Here is a 21,528-nt window from a genome sequence, read left to right on the forward strand (position 1 = left end):
CCCTCAAAAGCACTCTTTTGTGCTGACATTCTATCTACAAGATGCTTCTATACTATAGCCTTCGAGAAAGGAAGAGGCTGGTCCTACAGTCTCTTCTGCTTTCTCAAAGACACAGAGGTTAAATTTAATCTAAGTGACTCTGAATGTGTGATGGGTAAGAAGTACGTAACATTTCCCCTGAGAGATTTTTTTTTTTAGAGTCTGAGGGAATCTCTCTGCAATTGCAAGGTGCTGCCTTCTTTACACAGTTAAACAGGAAGTACAAACAGACGAACAAAAGAGCTCGGAGAGGCACAGCCCCTTCGGTAATTGTTCAGACACAGCCCGCCCAAATAGAAAACACATGCTATTTCCCTTCTGCCTGACCAATTTGGCATTCAGAGTACAAATTCACGGCAGAGGGGTTGGGCCTCGCCAGGCAGGAACCGGAGTCAGAGACTGCCCTGCTACTTACTGGGAGAGAAGGACATCAGGACTGCCTGTCCGTGCCTTGATTCCTGAACTGTCTCATAGAAGCCAGGCAGCGGGGAGCAATCCAACCACAGCTCACCCCCACCTCTGCGGGAATCCTGATGCAGGCCAAGTACAGCAGCACGAGGAACATGCTGGATGCTGATGGGGACACCACCATGAGCCTGCACTCGCGAGCCTCTACTGCATCTCATCGTCCAGAGCGTGGGCACACAGGTACTCTGTCCCCTGGAGTCCCAATTGGCCAGATCCTTGAGAAATGCATGAGATACGCTGTCTCTCCGAGGAATAGACAATATAGAGAAAAGGCAGATGAATGCTCTCCTGATGTACAATTAATGTGGACTCTTCACTTTCCACCTCTTGCATGTGACCTCTTATATGAACTTCTGAAAAATTAAACTCAGTATATACACAGATGTTTGTTTTTCTAAGATTCTCTCGCTGGCAGAGTGCTTTGCAGTCAAGGGTGTGTTGTTTGTACCTTACCAGTTAGGTAGAGCATAGAGAGGTGAGAGCGTATGTACTCGTAAAGCATCGTGCCTTCCCCTCCCTGCCATCCCACTGAAGGCCAAGTCCAGTGCTGTTTTATTTACCATCTATGATCTCATCTGAACACTTAGATGATAAAGGCCACCTTTTTGTTAGTTTTGCACTCATGGCTTTGGAGTGAGGTTTCCAAGCAGATACATCAAACTTGGTATTTTGTAATGATTGTTCTGCATCATGAAGTCGTGAGGACTTGGGAGAGTCATAGCAGCATCAGCTGTTTGGCTTTATCATCTGCGAAGCAAGGGGAAGATGAAAGCAAATGCCTTCTAAGGTCGCTTCAGTTCTGACGTTCTGTGATCCAGGGATCTATATGGTGACCTCAGGTGCGATTACATCCCATTGCCTCTTCACTTTTGTCCTGCCGAGTTCCAGAGTTCAATCATTTAGATGATTGAATTAAATCATGAAAGTATTTAACTTCAGTTCCATTTAGCTTCTACCTTTTGCTTTTATTTCTAATCATTTACTCTGTGACATATTAACAAAATATATGTTTTCAGTCTGTAGAAGAGATACTTCACATGCATAGAGAAGGATCTTATTTCCCAGGCAACTCAGCCTAAGGTAAAAATTTGTCCTGAGGTCCAGTGAAAGGCCTCTCACTGCCACACAGATAGGACTAGGTTCTGGTACCAGGTAAGTCACTTACTAAAAAATTGTGTGATATTGGACATGCTACTTAAGTATTATGGATCCTCGGTTTCTGCATTTACAACATACTAATGATGATAAACAAACACATAGTGATTAACATGGGCCTGGTATTCCTTTCAGTGTTTTATACATATTATTTCATATTACATAGAAGCAACACATCCTCACATATAGGATGGCTATGAGTACTTAGGTTAACAAGGTATGTAAAGTCCTCGGTACATTGCAGACACATCAAAAATGTGAGTTTCTTTTCAATAACCCATTCTCTTGAGGATTCCTAAAGGGTTCTGTTTATATTTTTGTGTCAGTCTGTATCTGAGAAATCCTCACTGAATGTCTGTATCTTAACTTATCCTTTCTTTTTTAACCATATCCTGGTTTACTTCACCTTTGTGAATCTGCACACACATTTTTTTCGTGTTGTCTCCCATTTTTCTTTAGCTTTATGTTTTATTCCTTCCCCCTAGTAAACCTTTCCATTCAACTTCTATTTATTGCATGATCTGCTGCCTGAGAATCACTGATGAGAGATGCGAGTTTTCGGGTTTTTTCCCCTAAAATCTCTAGTAGGCTGTGAGGGAATACTGGGGGATTTCCAGCCTCCTTGATGTGAACCAAAGTGACAACTTTGGAACATCAGTTTCTGCAGCCACTATATATGTGTCATAGGATATGATAGATTTCCTCCAACAAATCCTGTGAAGAGTTGGAGTTTAGGGCTCTAGTTTTAAGTGGTTTGTGTAGAACTTCACATTTCACCTTTGATGAGAGCCAGGAACTCTCACAAGGATTAGTGGTCAGCATGATGAGGAACAGGGTGTACAAATGAATTCTGCTGAGGATTGAGGGTGGAGAGGGAGGTGGAGTGGAATAAAACATCTGGCAACATTTTTGTAAGAAGTGGAAGTTGAAACAGGAGTAGAGGTTACAAAGCAGTGTCTTCAAGGAAAACATGGCATATGTAAAAATACTAGGTTGGCCAAAAAAGTCCATATTATTTTCTGTAAAGCAAAATGCACATTTTTCATTTTCACCAATAACTATTGATTTGGATATTTTGAAAAATATTTTATTGATTTATTTTTAAGATTTTATTTATTTATTTACCTTTAGAGAGGAAGGAGAGAGGGAGAGAAACATCCATGTATGGTTGCCTTTTGTGCGTCCCCTGCTGGGAGTTGGCCTGCAGGGAACTGGCCTGCAACCCAGGCATGTGCCCTGACTGGGAATTGAACCGCGATCCTCTGGTTTGCAGGCCTGTGCTCAATCCACTGAGCTACACCAGCCAGGGCTTGGTTTGGATATTTTGAGTATGCCGGCTATCTCCTGTGTGATAGAATGTTGACTGATCTCAATTAGTGTCTCAGTTTGATTACTATCGACTGCAACTGGTCTGCCTGACCATGGAGCATCATCCAGCAAGTCTGTAGCATGAAACTTCACAAACCACCTTTCATGCACTACATCAGTCACAGCTCCTTTTCCGTACGCAGCACACATCCTTTTTTTTTGGCATTTCAGTTGCATTTTTACGTTTCTTGAAGTAAAAAAGCATAGTATGCCGAAAATGTTACTTATGTCTTCCATCTCCAATATTAAAATGGTTATACAAAAATTCACCAATTTTGATAAGCTTGTTTTTAAATGATATAACACACTGATATAACAGCTGTCACAATACAGTCTAACAAAATTATTTCAAATAAAGTTAAAGACAACTAAGCACTGCTAGAGCCATCTTTTGAAAAAAAAAAACCTTTTTGGCCAACAATAGTTATCTTACCCTCCATATACAATAACTTGTTTTCATCCTGTTATAATGCAAGTATTTAGGGCAATGTCACTGTAGAAGTCTGCTTCTTAGAAAAATAGATCTGAAATACTTTTGTTGTTAAAAAAAAGAGTAAAAAAATCTCTGGATTTTTTTTTCTTTTTTTGGCAATGCAGAGGATTCAGATTCAACATAACTCTGGGATAATTACAACTATAACATTTTAGAATTAATAAAAATAAGTAATATACATTTATTTCTTTTCTAGATTTTAATTTTTCAATATAAAGTTGTTTGCATTTTCAAATATGGCTAAACGATTAGGAAGATAGAAAGCAAAAATACAAGTTAATACCCTTATGCCTTCTTTCCAAAACTTATGCTTGGGGTCATGCTATCCCAGACCTGTTACAAAGTACTGAGGATATAATGCCAAACATGATATGATCCCTGCCAATGAGGAAACTTAATTCTAATACAGTTCCAAACTCAGCGATAAGTGTGATATTTGCCATGATGAAAACATTCACATGGTGTAATGGAAAACTTGGTCACTTCTGTGTGGTAGGGGAAGAGGGCATCAGGGAAATTTTGAGAGAGGGGGTACCATTCAGTTAAGTTGACTTTGAGATGTTCCTCATGATATGGAAGCAGAAATGGGAAGGTTTAAGGAGCTGGGTGCCCTCTGGGTGGACACACGAGAGAAAGCCCAGGAGGTCTTCATTAACTTTGTGTTTCAGAGAAGTATAAGCAACATGTTATGGCTGAGGTGTAGAGTTGGAGAGGGGGATGCTTGGTAACAGGGTACGTCTGAAAAGTTAAAGAACACCTTTTATGTCACCCTGAGGTATTCTGATTCTATTCAGCAGGTAAAATGAGTTAACTGAAGGATCTACACTGGTAGTAAAATAATGCATTTTGAGTTTCTAGAAGACCATCCAGGCTACAATGAGGAGGATGGGTTGCAGGAGTAAGAAATTGGATGAACTGATATAGATTTTGTACTAGGATAAGCATGGTATTAGAGGAACCTGACCTGAGGTAGTATTGGAATAGGAGAAACAATCAGATATGAAAGACAAGAGGAGGAAGAATTCAAAGAATTGGTGACTGGGTACAAGGGGGGAAAAGAAGGAAATGGAGAGCATAAGTTGACTATGTTCCAAGTGATACTATGTAGATGGTGCTGCCATTAACTGAGATGGAAACTACAGGCAGAATAGGAAAGACGATGAATTCGATGTGAAAGTGAGATGCCAGTAAGAGAAGGGACATACAGTTGCTGTTGCCCAGGCACTTGTATATATAGTATATGGGTTGAAGGTAAGGATTCTGAGCTACATATTTATGTGAACATTGTCAGTATTAGGTAAGAATTAAACTTTCTGAAAATGAGTGATGTCACTGAGGAAGGGAATGTAAAATCAAAAAGCAAAATAAAAAAAGGAGAAAAAGAGTGCCAATGAAAGAATTTTAGGAAATGCAATATTGAGGGGCAAGCTGGGCAAAGGATTTCGATAGGTCAGTGGTAGAAGTGGACCAGGAGTGGGAGGCATCCAGGCGGCCAAGAGACAATAAAACAAATGGAAAAGTCAACAGTAGTGAATAGTGAATTTTAAAAATAACAATCAATGCTGCAGAGAGTTCATATAAGAAAAAGGCTACAAACAATTTGCTGTTTAACAATAAAAAGGAAAATAGAATATTGGTCATTTTTAAGAGCATAGATTTGAAAGCAACTAATAGTTAAGAAAATAAGTAATTTGTCATTTTCTCTTTTTTATTTTTCTCCCCTGTTTTGAATAGCCTAGGTATAAAGAGAAAAGATAATACGTTAGAGCTAAGGTATTCTGGAGCTATGTGAGTATTTTTAAATATTACTTAAAGTCTGGGAGGTTCTAACTCAATTGTAGCTTGAACAATGTACAATTGAAACCCTTCACAGGACTAATATACTGGGGAGAGAGAAAATGACATAAAACTGATGGGTCAAAATTCCTGTAGAAGATTAAAGGTAATCCTATCAAAATGAATATGAAAACCTATTTGGATTTAATGAATAAAGGTTATTGACAAATTCAAGTTCTACTTTAATTATGCATATTAATTATAATATTTCTCAATTTTCTTGCATTTTTAGCTTTATTTTCTCAACTATAACATTAATGCTTTGTTGAAGATTCATGGCATAAATCATATCTAATCAATTTAATAAATCTTTCAAGCATACTACTAAATATCAAGCCTTATAGTAGACACTGTAGGGAGTCTATGTTAGGTGCTTGGAGAAGCAGAAGCAATAATCTGAATTAATAATTCTAAGAAAATATTATGTAGTACTATGGACTATATGTAGGAGGCCACAAAAGCAAATAGGAATAAATAACTTACTGTGTTTATTCATGTGCATGGTTTTGAATGAGCTGGCATTTGTTCTGGTCTGTAAGGCTGAGTCTAAGTTTTCCAGGTAGAATGAAATGAGCCACAGGCTGGCCTTTCCATTGTGAGGGCCACACGTTCAAATATAAAAACAGAGCAGTAAGGAACTAGCTTGGTGCAGTGTAATCACGGGTAAAACTAAGAATGACAAGAGTTCAAAGGGAAAAGATGAAGTGTTAGTTTTGGATTGGAACTTAGATGAGGATAAAAAAATGGGGGGAATCATCAGACAAGTGAAACATGATGAGAAGGTAAATGATTGGGATGACGAACAGTTAGTCCTCGAAGGGAGGCATGAATGAGGGAGATTTGGGCAGGTGAGGCAAAATGCAGGATGGGATCCTACTGTGCAGGGCTTTACGTAGCACGCTAAGAAATCTTGTTTCTTTAAGGAAGAGATTAAATTTATATATGTTATAATGTTCACATTGGAGGGAGAATGAAATGTAGTATTTAAGGTGACTATTACTGAGATTTCGCAATATAGAGGTAAAAAGTTACAAGTGACAAAACCTGAGAATCTTTCTATAGCACTATATCAAACAGCCATATAAAGCAAATATTAATGGGGGATTGATCGGATGGATGAGAAAATGATTTAAAACATTCAGCTCTTTTTAAAAAAATTTTTATTTATTTATCTTTAGAGAGGAAGGGAAGGAGAGAGAAGGAAAGAAATATCAATGTATGGTTGCCTCTTGTGAGTCCCCTGCTGGGAACTGGCCTGCAACCCAGGCATGTGCCCTGACTGGGAATCGAACCGCAATCATGTGGTTCGCAGGCCCGCGCTCAATCCACTGAGCTACACCAGCCAGGGCTTAAAACATTCAGCTCTTAAATGAGATCCTTAGGCAGCACTTCTCTCTCCATCACTTACTAGCTAGTCAGCCCTAAGCAAATGAAGTAACTCCTCAGTACCTCAGATTTCTTATGTAACTAAGGTAGAAGATAGTGTCCTCTTGAATAATTTTGGGGAGATTCAAATGAAATACCACAGCATCAATAACACCCTTGATAAGTATTATTATCAGAAGCTATATGTCCTTGAGTAAGTTCCTGCTGTAACTCAATTGCCTACCTGTGAAACGGGGATGACAATAGCATCTACCTCCTAGAGATTTCATAAGGAGAGGTGAGATCATTCATAAGGCATATATCTCAGTAACCCATGGAATATTAGCAACTACCATTGATAGTAGTTTCGAATTATACATATTTCAGAAATGAAATTTCTTGATTGGGATATAAAATCGACTCACCTAAATTTTACTCAAAAGAAAAAATACAATTGAGTTTCTAAATCTAATTGCCCTAAATAAGAAACTTGACATATTCTGGAAATAATGTGTGTTTTTAGATGTATAGTCTATTGAAATTGTAGGAAGAATAACACCATTTTGCTTTTAGAGAGAATGGAACTAGCAAATACTTGAACTAGACTCATAAGAGAAAGGAAACGTGCAATCTAATGAACACTGAAAAACGCTCTCAACCCAAGGGCCTCAAACACTGTCCCATGAGTAGGTTCGCTATGTGCCACATGCAAAGATTAAGGAAACAAGAAGTTTCTAGGAAAAAATTTAAAAATTCAGAAATATATCCAAACATAGGTGTAAGCCAGCAATAATTGAAAAATATTCAAAGAACAGTGAACTAAAGAATGAGAGATGTATTTTCTAAAATGTTAACCCCTATTTCTCTGCGAGTCCTGGTTCACAGGACAGTTTACAAAGTGTGTCAAGTGTGACAATTTAACTAGTTTAACTAGTTTGCACAGCAGTGTGGCTTTACACAAATTATTTGAATTCTCTTTGTCTCTCCCAGCTTTTATGATTCTTTCCATTTTGGAGGCACACTAATTGACTAATTTAGTAATGTCTGTTTCATTTCTTAGAGGCTCAGAGAATGGAGGTGTGCAAAATTTTCCCTCTCTGATGCCTGGTGAAGAGTAACTGGTTTAGTGTGACAGCTTTCTTCATCCACAAAGTTTCTCATAGCTACAAAGGAATTTGTATTTAAAACTTGGCCTTAGCCTTTTATAGTATAGTTATAGTAAGAAGATACAGAAAAGGGCTGTTTTTTCTATATATATCTTATTATTCCTAGGGATGTTTATATCATTCCTTTGCCTGCCCACACCTTTTTCTAAACATGCCCCAGGAGACAGCATAGGGTTCTCTTCCAAAAAATAAAGATGCGATGAAGCCAAGCCAAACTGAAGCAGCTTATTTTTCTTGTTTTTAGGTGGGGGTGGTCCCTAGAGAGAGACCTCATTGTAATCAGGGGCACTTGGACTAAAACTCAGGAATATTAAACACACTTAGAGAAAAATACCCAGAGAGAGAAAAAGAAAAAGTGAAGCTTGCAACTACATAGTCTTTCCATCTGAAAGTCTAGTTTCTTAGAAATAACCATACCTGGTATAGAAACTCCCTGGGGTTTTGTTTCTGTGGATTTTTAGATAAAATAGGAAGATATTTTGAAAACTTGGGGAGAAGGAGCGGGGATGGTGGGGAGGAAGGGAAGAAGAGAGAAGGATGGAGAAAAAGTGAGGAAGAGAAGTCAGAGCAGAAAAATTCCCAAATGATCAAGAAAAGATGATTCCCTGAGAAGTTAATTTTTTAAACTTTGTTTCCTTAACAAAAGACATGCTACATTTCTTTCCTATTCTGTTCTAGAAGCAGCTTTAGGAAGGATCATGCATTTATTCTTTGCATGGATATAATTATTATTAAATCATGTTTTAACCCCTAAAGTCCATGCCCTCACTTCACAATAAGGATTTAAGTTTACACGTATTAATCCTTTGGACAGAAAATCAACACCTTCCTTACCCCTAATATTATATACAGGAAAACAGTTTTCTTAAAGAATAAATAACTTAGTTGATTTCATAGTTTTTATTCTTTACCTTTTTATTACTTTTAATTTGTCCAAAAAATATTAAGTCATAAAAAGGGACACTGTTTTTTTTTAAATTATGCATTTACATGTGCATTAATATAAATAGGTCTGGGCAGGGTGAGACAAGCGTGTTACAGATAATTATGTGTGCTAGACGCATCCATCCATTCATTCATTCACTCATTTGACACTAACTGAACTTATTTCCACTGATATTCTGTGTGCTAAGCAAACAACATTGTTTTCCATGATGGAGCTTGCTTTCTACTGGGTAAGGCGGATGTAAACCGAAAGAAATAAGATATATAATATATCTGGTGGTAATAAGAGATATGGAGAAGAATAAAGCTACCATGGTGGCTGGTCCACAGATGCACGGGTGTCTCTGGAATGTAGGAACATCCACCTGGTTCATGTTCTTTGGCTATGTAAAACTTTAAAAAGTCCTGGGTTTGGGAGAAGATGCTTCTACTCTTCTTCATTTATGCTCTGCTAATCTGAGATACTCTAAAGGTCAATGCCCTGGGAAGTCAGAAGTTCCCAGGAAAATTTAGACCAAACACACAGGCCAGATCTCTCAGATCTCTTCATGATTCAGAATCTCATGTCAGTGGATAGAATTCAGTACATCTAGGAGATGAATTTACCGACTCTGCCCTCTGCTGACAGAAAGATTGATGAAAAGCCAATAGATTTTTAAAAAATCAATGTGTAAGGTTTAACTGGAGATAATTTGTGCCATTGTAAAAATTAGGTAGTTTAAGTAATATTCACTTTTTTGTGATTTCATTCTTCATTCATTTATTCATTCAAATATGTATTGGGCCCTTCTGTGCCAGGCTCAATTTTCAATAATGGAAATACAATGCTGAGCAAGATAGACAAGATCACCTTTAATGAAGTGTGCTACATCCAAGGGGGAAGAGATAAAGAAAAACAAAAATCATGAACATGATACTTAAGAATCTTATCTTTTAAAAAACCGTACACAATGGGGTAATGTGCTACAGATGGACACCTGGTCCTCCCCTAAGGATGTGCCATTTAAACTTAGAGCTGAATACCAGGAAGTAGCTTCCCAGCAAACCCAGCTGTGGATTAACTGATGCTGGGGAAGAGGCAGAGTTAACACAAAGGCACTGAAACGGGGACAAGCTTGTTTGTTCCAAGGATAAACAGGCCACTGTGAGAAGAACATTTGCCCAAGGGCAGAGTGGTACAGAAAGGGGCGAGAGCACCAGGTGGGGTCTGTATAAAAAAGGTTCTTACAGAATTTTATGCTAAGTGCAATAAGGCTATTGGAAGTGTTTAGTTTAAGTCGGGAAGTACTACAGTCAATCTCCCATTTTCGAAAAAAGATCAACCTGAGTCTTTATGAAAAGTGATTTGGATTTTATTAGAATTGTAATGCAAGCCACTGAAAAATTTTTAGAGGAGATGACTATTAAGAAAAACTAAGAATCACATTTTAAAATGTATGGACACCTGCTCCATGATTTCCCTACCAGACTGTAAATTCCAAAGGACAGTGATGGTATTTTCTACTTCTATACATCTTTACCATTTCTCATTCTCTGTTTGTAAATAATATTTAGTATTGTACAAATTTCTATACCTAGAATACATTCTGTGGTGGACTTTTCTGAAGAGGAGATGACCTTACATATCTTTAATCTTTCTGTTTTAGAAACTGACTTGAATTCCCAGTAAAGTTAGACTCACAAGTCATGAAGAGATCAGTGTGTTTGAGGGTCTCTCTCTCTCTCTTTGTTTCATTTTAATCACAAAGCTGGATGCTACCTGCACTGGTTAGGGGGTCTTCCTTGTCAGCTACAACAACAGGTCATTCAGCTTGGTAGCCGATCTCATCAGGTGATGGGCTTATTTTCCACTAAGTGGAGCCCCTAAAATTACCACATGGTAAACCGGTGGGGGTGTGGGCAAGGGATATCATCTATAGTTCTTTTATTACTTAATTGCCTCACAATTGAGATAGCTTGGATCTCTCTCTTGAGAAATTGATGGTCGTGTTTCCATCTCTTTTTGGAAAGCTATGATTTAATGAACAAATAAAATCATTACTAAAGAGCTACTTTTGACAAAGAAATCACCAACAGAAACAGTAAAATGATCATTTCTCTTTACTGATATGCAGTTTTCTTTTTGGGAAAAGGGTTTATGGAAACATGGGAAGGATGGTGTTTTTCAAAAGTGATAAAAAGTTAATTTCATCTCTTCTCTGATGATGTAAAAAATTGTTCTTTGTGAAGGCATTTACATGAGAGTCTTTTATAACTCGAATTTTGACAGGAAAAAACTTATGTAAATAGCTATATAAAGGTAACAGGAATGCACAACTCAATTACTGCAAAGCAGGAATGGGTGGGTGTGAGTGGGGCGTATGAGAGAGTCCAACCCTGGTAAGTAACTGAGGCTTGGCCCACAGGTTTCTGACGACGCTTTTCTGAGGACAGAAGGAATATGATCTAGTAGTCCCTGATTACCATTATCCTGTAGAATGTGTTCTTTCCCAGAACCAACTCCTCTCCCTTGAAGCTGACGTACATCCAAGAGGATGAAAAAGTGAAACCCTGCCTTTCCTTTTGTTCCCTGCAGAGCACCGGCCTCCTTCTTCAGCTTGGCGTCCAGTGGCCTTGACCCTGCTCATTTTGTGCCTGGTGCTGCTGATTGGCCTGGCAATACTGGGGTTTGTGTGTAAGTCTGCACTCTGACTTGGGGGAGGATCCTGGCTCCAAGGTTTGTCTAGGAAGAGGAATATTCATTATGGAATATTTCTTTACGCTTTAGTTCTAGAGCCTGGGAATAATTCAATGTACCTTCTTCTAAAGTATCTATTTAAACAGTGAGTACTGAAAGAAGCATTAAACTACAGAAATCATTTGCCAGATTTTTATAGTCTCTGAGATAAGAAGTTTTTTATCCCTTTGTTTATATGCCAGTACTTAAAATCAACAATTTTTAATAAACAAATGCTTCAGCTCCTTCCTTTGCACAAAAGAGTTGAGGCAATGGGCTTTGCCGTGAGCATGCCTGGCTCACTGGGCTGATATAGAAGGAAGAGATTCCCTTTATACCTCCACTCCGCCATATGAGCAGGACAGAGCAGGTAGGTCCTTCCTCACGGTACTGTTTTTCAAAAGGTCCAGGAGGTTATAAAATCATTTTGGAAAAAAACCTACGAGCATTAAAAAGGAAAAATTCATGCATGCAGTCTATCACAAACTAGTAAGGACAAGCTCAAAAACTCAAAAAAAGAAATGGGCACATTTTCTTCCTCAGACCAAGATGCTACAGCAACGTGTCCTGGAATAGTTGAAGAAGATGGTGCAGGATAAAGGTTACATCAAAGAACAGGTTTTAATATCAAAAATTTGTTGTTCAGAAAAAATTTTCAAACTTTTGTTATCTTAAATTTTATAATTAAAAATTTAATGTTTTTACCCTGACCCCCAAATTTCTATTTTATATTAATATAACTATTGTTTTGCAAATAGCATTCATTTTAGGGATGTAAAGCTGTGCTCATGACTCATAAAGGGCTTTTATCTTCAATTTGAGACCCTGGATTTTATACCTAAGTGTTGAAATATTTTAACCAAGTCATATTAACTTATTCTCACTGAGCCAAAGTAGAATGTATAAAAATGTAGAAATGGTAATATGACCACTTTAATGAGTGAATGAGGTAACAAGGTACATTGTCAATTCTCAATGTAATGCTCAAAGGATATATAGATTTATAGTTTGGGGTTTAGTATTGGTTTGAGAATATACACAAGTATTTAGTAAACAGTAAATATGATTAAGGAATTCATTCCTGAAGTTAGAAACTGTTACTACGACTCCACATTTTCACATAAGAAAGCATACTCGGAAAATTTATTTGACCACGAAAACAGAATTTAGTATGGACTACATTCCAACCTTGAATATAGATAATATGAGATCTCAGAACCTGAGATCATAAACAATATACTGTTTTGTCTTCTTCATATGTAGAAAATAGAAATAGAAATGCAGAAATAAACTGTCTAGTCTGACTTGGTAACTTGGGTTAGTTTTTCAGTTCTACCAGCTCTCCAATATTCAGAAAGACAGCATTTCTACAATGGAAGAAAAACTGGGGAATCTCTCTCAACAGCTGCAATCTCTCCAAACCCAGAAAAGGAAGCTTGTAGAAACTCTGCAGCGTGTGGCTGAGAAATTCTGTCGTGAGCTCTATAACAAAACTGGAGGTGAGTCGGTCACTGAGCTCCCTCTGCCCTCACAACATCTGTCAATATAGGACTGAATTTCCCATCAGTATACCAGGGAACCGATGTATTAATTAAATAGCTGTATAATTTAACTAGGTGTCTGACAAACTTAATACTTTGGGCATACAGATTGTGTCTGGTTATTGGGATCATTTAGCTCAAACACATCTCTGCAATAATACATGAAGGGATTCTTGATATTCAGACATTTCAGCCCAGGCAAGAGCCCTATGATGTGAATGTATCTTCATATTCAAGGAATAATAAGGAGCCTATTACCTGGAGGGAGTGAGTAGAAGACTAACAGGAAATAAGGTAAGCATTATTTATGACATCAGGCAACATTGTAAGGGATTTGGCTGCTACTTTGAGCAAGATGAGGATTCATTACAGGCTCCTGAGCAGAGGAAATACATGTCTGACATGAATTTTTAAAGGCTCACTCTGCAAATATATTGAATATAGACTGAAAAAGGGAAGGATAGCAACAGAGAAATCATATGAGATGGTTATTGCAGCAATCCAGGTGAAAGTGCCTCAAACTAGAATATGATCAGTGGAGATGAGCACATGATAGAATAAATGGGTTGTGTGAGAAAAGGGTTGTGAGAGTCAAAGATATTTCCAAAGTTTTGGGGCAAAGCAACTGGAAACATAGACATGTGATCAAGTAAAGTGGGGAAGAATTCTGTAATTATACAGGGGAAGGTGGGAAACCAGGGATGTTGTTTTGGGCAAGTTGAATTTGAAATATGCATAATTTAGATATCCAAGTGGAGATCTGGAAAGGCAGTTTGGTATACAAAAAATAACATCTGGGCCAGAGATACAAACCGACTGACTATAAAACCTCCAAAACTAATTATTTGTTTAAAACTTTCCCTTTGTTTTCCCTTATGGAATATTTCATATATACAGAAAAATACAAACAATAATATAATATTCATTTGTATTAACCACTCAGATTTTAACATGTTAACATTTTGACACCAAATTGTTTTCATAATAAAGGTATTTTAATGGAGTTATTGAGTTCCAATCTCACCATATACCCACAAGGGACTTGCTTATGGGTCCCCAACTCTCAAAGGCCAAAGGCCATGTTCCCACATGTGTACTACAGCCACAACTGTCAGGACTTAGTTCCTATATTTACATTCACTTCCCACAGTAACCCATCCTACTCTTGACCTATGCACTTCATTCTCTAACTTTGGTGCTCATCTCAATTTCTGATACATAGAGATTTACCATTCTAATTCATACTTGGCTTAATATTTATTTTTTCTAAAATTTTATTTACTTGTGTTTAGAAAGAGAAAAGAGGTTATATCTTATTGATATACCGAGGTCCGTCAGGAAAGAGTCCAGCCATTGTTAATGTAACAAAAACAGTTTGTGCGACATCTGCGTAACGTGGCAGCCAAGGAGAGTGGACTGGAATGAGCATATGTGAACAATGACAACTTCACTGTACCCGTCAGGGGGTGTGGTAGAAAATTTTATGTCAGGCCCTGAAGTTTCATGCTCATTGAGTGAGCATGTGTACTGTGTGGCCATCCATTCAAAACGACTGAGTGAAGAGAGCAATGAATCTGCATCCAATTTTGCGTTAAGCTTGAACTTTTCTCCATGGGAACTACTATTCAGATGATTCAGAAGGCTTTCAGGGATGATGCAATGAGGGCAGAACAAATAAAAGTGTGGCACAAATGTGTCCAAGATGGTCGAGAGTCTGTTGAAAGTGATGCACGTTCTGGAAGGCCCGCAACAAGCAGAACACCTGAGAATGTTCAACGTGTACAGGCTGTAATCAACAAAGATCTGTGTGAGGTCCCCAGGTGCCTACTTTGAAGGGGCCTGAGGTGTCATTGTACTGTGTACAATATTTCTTGTATCTTTTATCTTCTTCAATAAATGTCTCTATTTTTCACAGTATATGGCTGGATATTTTCTGGACATACCTGTATATTGAATTAAAAATTTTTTCTTACTAGTATATAAGAGAATTTTGAAGAATAAAATTGCAAAATCTTCAATTGTTTCTTTAGTGTAATGCATGTTGAGTTTCTGAACATATGAAAAGTTCTTTATGCATTGAACATCCTCTCTCTATACTGAATTGCACAGCCAAGAGCAGGGCAGAGCTAGACTCAGTATCCATGAAAGCTGGTAGTCTCTGTTTTAATTTCCACTGTGTGCTCAGGACCAATCACAATTCTTGGCATATAGTAGGTGCTAGGTAAACTTTTGTAGTTATCATTGCCTAGGCAATTAAATATCTAAGAGAAATCTTAGAATTTCTAAGGAAATCCATTCTTTATTGGATTATCAAATGCTGTATAATTCCAAGAGAGGAAAGAAAACAAACCTGGGTAAAAAATAACTTACTAAAATTGGTTTCTTTCCAAGAGCACAGGTGTAGCCCTTGCCCAGAAAAGTGGAAATGGCATGGGGACAAATGCTACCAATTCTACAAAGAGAGCAAGAGCTGGCAGGACTGTGACTATTTCTGTATTGCTGAGAACTCAACCATGCTGAAGATAAACACACAAGAAACCCTGGTAAGGTCCCGAGTTCTGGTCAGTGTTTGAAGTATTCTCAAAAAGATGTCTTTGAAACAGTTATGCAAGAAAAATCTAGGCAGTCAGGATTCACAGACTCTCCATTTATTTCAATCAGGGATATATATATATCAATTTATACACACGTATGCATATGAAAACATATGAACATTTCTCCTTCTCCCTTTCCTAGTTTGAGACAAAACCATCTTTTCAAATTCTCCTTTTACCTCCTTTGACATTAAATCGCATTCATTGTTCTCTTCTCCTTCCTGGTCAGTCCCTTTTGTATGTATTTATAAAGGTTACTCCCCCATTCCTGCATTTTTCCTTCCGTTTCCCAGAATCACTTCACATCTCTTTGTAAATCTGCCTCCCATATTTTTATAGAAAATCTTAGTGTTCATCCTGTGATTTGAAAGTAACGGGTCACTTAAAAAGCTTAGTTGATGTGATTCTTGGTTTCAGAATATTAGTGTATCTTCTGTGCTTATAAAGACAAATGAAATTCTTTAATTTGGACAGATTAACTGACTTTAGCATGGATGCTTCCCTTTTCTGTGTACTATTATCTGTGTGAGGCAGGAGCCATAGGTTCTCACATTAAAGTGTTGGCTGTAAAGTGTCACTACACATGTCTGTATATATATATGTTATTGTAACATGTCTAAAAGCTAAATATTTCCTTTTGTGCCTTTTCAGCAGTTTGCCATGCCTCACAGCTACTCGGAGTTTTACTACTCTTACTGGATAGGGCTATCACGCAACAGCAGTGACAAGGCCTGGCTGTGGGTTGATGGAACACCGTACGCTTCTGAGCCGTAAGCCATCAGAATATTTTGTGGGCAAGGCATGTAGTAGAGAGGTACTGCGGCCAGGTGTCTCAACAAGCATTAATTGAACATCTGCTTTGTATTAGATTCTATATTGGTAGGAGGGTGTCCAAGGATTGATAAAACTGCTTGCTCCTTAATGGTTTCTAAACCAGTGAGGGAGACAGATAAAAAGTGTTAACAAAACAGTGGAGAAAGTTCTCTGTCTGGTTGCTTTCAGAAAATTTTATGTCAGGCCCTGAAGTTTCTTGGAGCATTAAAATTGTCTGGAATTCACTGAACAAGAAATGGGAGAGAGAGAGACAGACATAGAGAGACAGAGAATGAGAATGAATGGATCTTCTGTGGATTAATAAACTGAAGCCCAGGTTGTGATAGTGACTTGCCTAAGGTCACAAAACTTCACAACTTGTCATTACCAGAGATAGTATAAGTCCTCAGATTTCTTGGCTTTCTGTGCCCTGAAATGGGGAGCACTTCTTTAAAAATGCAGTGTCTGAGGATAGATTTACTGACAATATAAATAATATTATTATCAAAAGTCTGCCCTGGCTGGCGTAGCTCAGTGGATCGAGCGCAGGCCTATGAACCAAAGGATCGAGGTTCGATTCCCAGTCAAGGCATATGCCTGGGTTGCAGGCCAGTTCCCAGCAGGGGATGCATGAGAGGCAACTGTACATTGATATTTCTCTCCCTCTCTCCTTCCCTTCCCCTCTAAAGATAAATAAATAAAATCTAAAAAAAAGTTAGTTCTACTTATGTAATTTGTATAAGAGTAGGCATGATATTCCTTGAAATAGGTAAATATTAATAAAAGTCATCAATATTGATAATAATATTGATACTAAAATATATTATACTTTAAAGCCATATTTGAAAAGACACCTCTCTTCTCTATGTACAAATAGGATTTATTCTTCTAGGAAATAGGACATATGCAACATAATCATTTTTATTTTATAGTTAAGTAAACTGAGTCACAGAGAAGGTAGGTAATTTCTCAGATGGCTATAAAACTGCAAGTTAAAGTTGGACTATAACATGTATCATAGTTTTAGGTAGAAATTGTTTTTGTTGTTTTGGGTGACTTGATGCTTCTAAGAATAACTATGGAACTTGAAGGGCTGAAAAGAAAGAGCTTGGTGACTCCGTCTTCCCCGTCAACTCATTCTGGGCACCTTTGCTAGAATTTTAGCAAGCTAGCAGTATTTCTTACATACTTTCTAGGTTCTTAGTATTTCTTTTTAGAAATAAACAATAAATAAATTAACTTTTTTTTTCTTTTTTAAGGTTTAGGATTGTAACAGATATCACCAGCATAAGAGACAGGGACTGTGTAACCATCCTCAATGGAAAGGTTTTCTCAAAAAACTGCCAAGAGTTGAGACGGTGTGCGTGTGAAAAAATGGCTGCCACAGTCAAGGTAGAGAGACTCCTTAGCTCCACTGAACCATTGTGTGGAGTTGATTGAGCCTCTAGCTGCAACTACAGCTTTGCACTCCCTTCAGACAAGCTGGAGATCAGAAGAAAAGCTCATCTCTTTGTGCACACTTGGTTTCAAACTATTCTCTTTCATTGACCCACGTTTATACAACAATTCAACAAAAGTTTCAGCCAAAGCCAGGTCAATGAAGAGGATATTAGAGACATAGGAAAGTGGAAAAAAAATCAGAAAAGGCAATCCCTCAACTGGCACAAGAAGGATTTTCGTGTTTCCAGCTCAAGATCACCAGCACTTCTGAGCTTGGGAGTTCGTGAACATATTTACCAGCATGAAGAAATCTCAATTGTGTATTATCAACTGGTCCTGGAAACCCATAAAATTATTAGCCACTTTTTTGATTTTGAGATAACTTCCTAGTGTTCTTCCCTCTCAGCAGCTAATATCATTTCCCTTTTTCCATGGCTTCCTTAATATTTAGAGGAGTGAGGAACTTAAATGGAGGAAATAAATGTATGTAACATCTTTTGTACCAACAGTCAATTGGTCCATGAGAGATCTGATACCATGCTACCAAATACACAGCTAATTTGTTTTTTGGTTTTTTTTTTGCTTAAGTTATTTTTCTTCTCTTCACAATCTCTCAGTAAAGACCCAATCTGCTGTGTCCATGGCCTGCTTCTCACCAGGCTAATTCTTTTTATTAGAACCTTACCTCTTACAAACCTATCTCCCTATGTCTATTTAAGAGTCCAGTGATTGTCTCCTTCCCAGAGGAATTTCTTCTGTGATAGAAATATTATCAACTCAGTTCCATGTCAGAATTACTCTCCCTGGTGCTCACTTCAGAGACTGAAGACCAGAACAAAAGTCAGTCTATTTATGTGCATCTAGAATAGTTTGGTTTTCGTTTGTATTTTCTTCATTTGATCCATGTTTATTCGTTCAGGTACTAAAGATTTAATAATAATAAATGAAAATAATGTGAAGTATGTGTGACTTTAGAATGGATTTGTGACTTCGGGAAAAATTCAGTGTGTAAATACTCTTCAAAAGATCGTAAAAATCAGTGTTATGATTGTGCTTTACTGAGACTTTGGGCTCTACAAGAGTACTGATTATTTGAATATTTGAGGAAAATAAGAAGTCTTTGAGATGCATGCTGTCTTCAAGAGGATGGTTTTTAACAGTTTTTAAAGTGCAGTCCTTTGAGGTAGATTGTCATCAACATGTGGCCCAAGGTGAGTGAACTGAATTGCAATAGGGCAAGTCTTTCAGTCAGGCCATGGGATGTGGGAGACTGTGACATACGTAGCTGGCTTCTTGTGGAGGTAGCCCTCTCTCAGGATGGCAATATGCACAACCTCAATCACGAATTATAGATTTCTTCCTTAAGATTTTTCCTTTCAATTTTCTGCTTATTAGCTAGGAAATTTTTCAATGTTAAAAAAATTTGTGTTGATTTATGGTGTTGGGCAAAGAGAACTGCATTTGTGATCATCAAGCAGGAATTTGAGATCCCTAATTTTGATTTATTATTACAAAATTACTTTATTTCAAGAAGCTTATTTCATTAGATATAAAGTGGAAATATTTACAATTTCCTCATGTTGCTGAAATGTTAGCTGAAATGAGGTAAATGTGAAATTCGTTCCATAATTTAAATTGTAATATAAAATTTAAGGGATATTAAAATATGCAAAAAGCAGGTATTTTAAAATATAGAGGAGCACAAACAAGCATAAATAACCTTCTTTGGAGACCTGTGTTTGTGAACAAATGGTAGAGACAGCTGCGTTGGGGAGCTGTGCATGTTACGGAATATTTTCCATGACGAGTGCAGGTATTTAATGCACACAGTTAATGTAGTAAGCACATAACAAGAAATACGGATAAGGTCTTTCATTAAGTGTTATTAATCACTTAATGAAAGTTGAGTGTTTTTTAAGCCTTGCTACTGAAGCAAGAAAATATGGTTAATATGAGAAAGTCAAATGACGTTATGGACTGACTTGTAAAATGGAGACAGGCACATAGGTTTTGACTCTTGTGTTCAGGGTTGATGAGAAGAGCCTCTTTAAATGACACCGCCTTAAAGAGTCCAGCTGCCAAGAGTGGATATTAAATAGTATTCTCAGTAAAAATCTGCAGTCTAAGGTGCAGAGCCCCTTTAGATAGTGAAGAAGGAAAAAATAACAATTATTTGGCATTTTGGGCTATTTTTGAGCCTATTTCCCTCCACTTTGCCCTCAATAATTCCTTCATCTGTATAACAAAGCTCACAATACTGATCACACTATGAGCAGAAAATATTTCAGAAAACAAAAAAGGAGTATGACACAACATTCTCTCTGCAATTTAAAAATTTTATGAGTATAAAATAATCATAATGAATTCAAAAATATGGTTTGCTGAGATCAATTTTCCACTGGGAATCAGAGAAGGCAGCCCCCACAAATTGATTTTTCAGCAAGAGAAGACCTTGTATGTTTACGTAATTCTGAAGAAGTTGCTGGAAAAGCCAAACGAGGAACGTGGCCTTTCCTGGTAGACCTGAATTCCCCAGGGTACACAGTGAGCTCTGTCTTTTCCTGAGGATATTGAACCAGCTCTTAAAACTTATCAACAGGAAACAGGCCATGAGCTCTGTAACAGCAGGAAGTGTGAGAGAAGTATAATGAGAGCTTTTACTTTGGGGATATAAACATTATGAAATAAATAGAGAATCTAGCAGGTTGTCTCAGAGTTGGCCTTACTATGTGAGAGTCAAATACTTTATAAAGGGATTCTTGTCATTTTTGAAAACTACAAAAAATGGCATAATCTGATTTAAACTAGGCATAATTTTTTTTACAAGGTTCATTGTGTGGCTAGATTATTAGAATCTAATACTACTTCCTATTATTCTATCAATCTTACTAGTCTAATGTTTTCTTTTTACACACTTAATATACTTTATAAAGCCTCTTTACATTTGTAGGGTAAAGTTTTATATTTCCTTCCCCCCCCCCCCCCCGTTTTAAGAGCTAACTTGGAACTCAGTGAGATGACTCAAGATACCCAACTCATTATTGGTGGGACTAGGGTATGGAACTGGTTACACCAGAGCAAAGGCCCAGTCTCTTTCCATTTCCTTGGAAAAGCCCTTGATATTCTGGGCCAAAAGCAACCTTACGGGTGGGAAAAAATCTTCCACCCATAATACCCATGTGGAGAGCGCTGTTGTCACTGAGGGAATTTGAAGGAGATCTTGCCAGCTGCAGTGCCGATAAAATTCTGACTTGTAAATACCGCAGCGCATACTGGAAGGATGACATCAGCCGAAGGATGTTTGCCTTTTGCTTCATTGTACTTTTTCTAACTAGAGTTATTAAATGCTTCCTATGATTTCTCTAAACATAGCTCCATGACAATACTTTGAAGAATCTTGAAGACAAACAGCCCTCACTACTAAAAATTGTTATTGTTCCCCCTTTACTCCAGGTTATAGTATCCAGCTGCCAGCTGTGAAAACCAAAAGGATGGTGTTTTCTTTGCTCATCTCCTTTCCTAGGTTCAGCAGAAAAGTAGAGAAAATCCCTTGTATTGAAATTCCCACCATTTAAACTGCAGGTCAAGG

General features: G+C 37.6%; 1 protein-coding gene across 2 annotated transcripts; it reads left to right on the forward strand.

The window, feature by feature from the left end:
• Nucleotides 1-368: 368 nt before the first annotated feature.
• CLEC1A (C-type lectin domain family 1 member A) lies at nt 369-18,938 on the forward strand. 2 transcript variants are annotated; one of them, XM_037068286.1, is made up of 6 exons: nt 369-687; nt 11,411-11,509; nt 12,874-13,050; nt 15,484-15,635; nt 16,341-16,456; nt 17,759-18,938. In XM_037068286.1, the coding sequence occupies exons 1-6, from the start codon at nt 573-575 to the stop codon at nt 17,937-17,939; spliced, it is 840 nt and encodes a 279-aa protein (XP_036924181.1). In that variant the 5' UTR covers nt 369-572; the 3' UTR covers nt 17,940-18,938. The 2 variants fall into 2 exon arrangements, with proteins under 2 accessions (XP_036924181.1, XP_036924180.1); XM_037068285.1 differs by having other exon boundaries at nt 371-687; nt 16,338-16,456; nt 17,759-18,931.
• The last annotated feature ends 2,590 nt before the right edge of the window (nt 18,939-21,528 follow it).

Source organism: Sturnira hondurensis, unplaced genomic scaffold (assembly GCF_014824575.4).
Source record: "Sturnira hondurensis isolate 20B ecotype Veracruz unplaced genomic scaffold, ASM1482457v3 Scaffold0017436, whole genome shotgun sequence".
Classification (NCBI taxonomy): Eukaryota; Metazoa; Chordata; class Mammalia; order Chiroptera; family Phyllostomidae; genus Sturnira; species Sturnira hondurensis.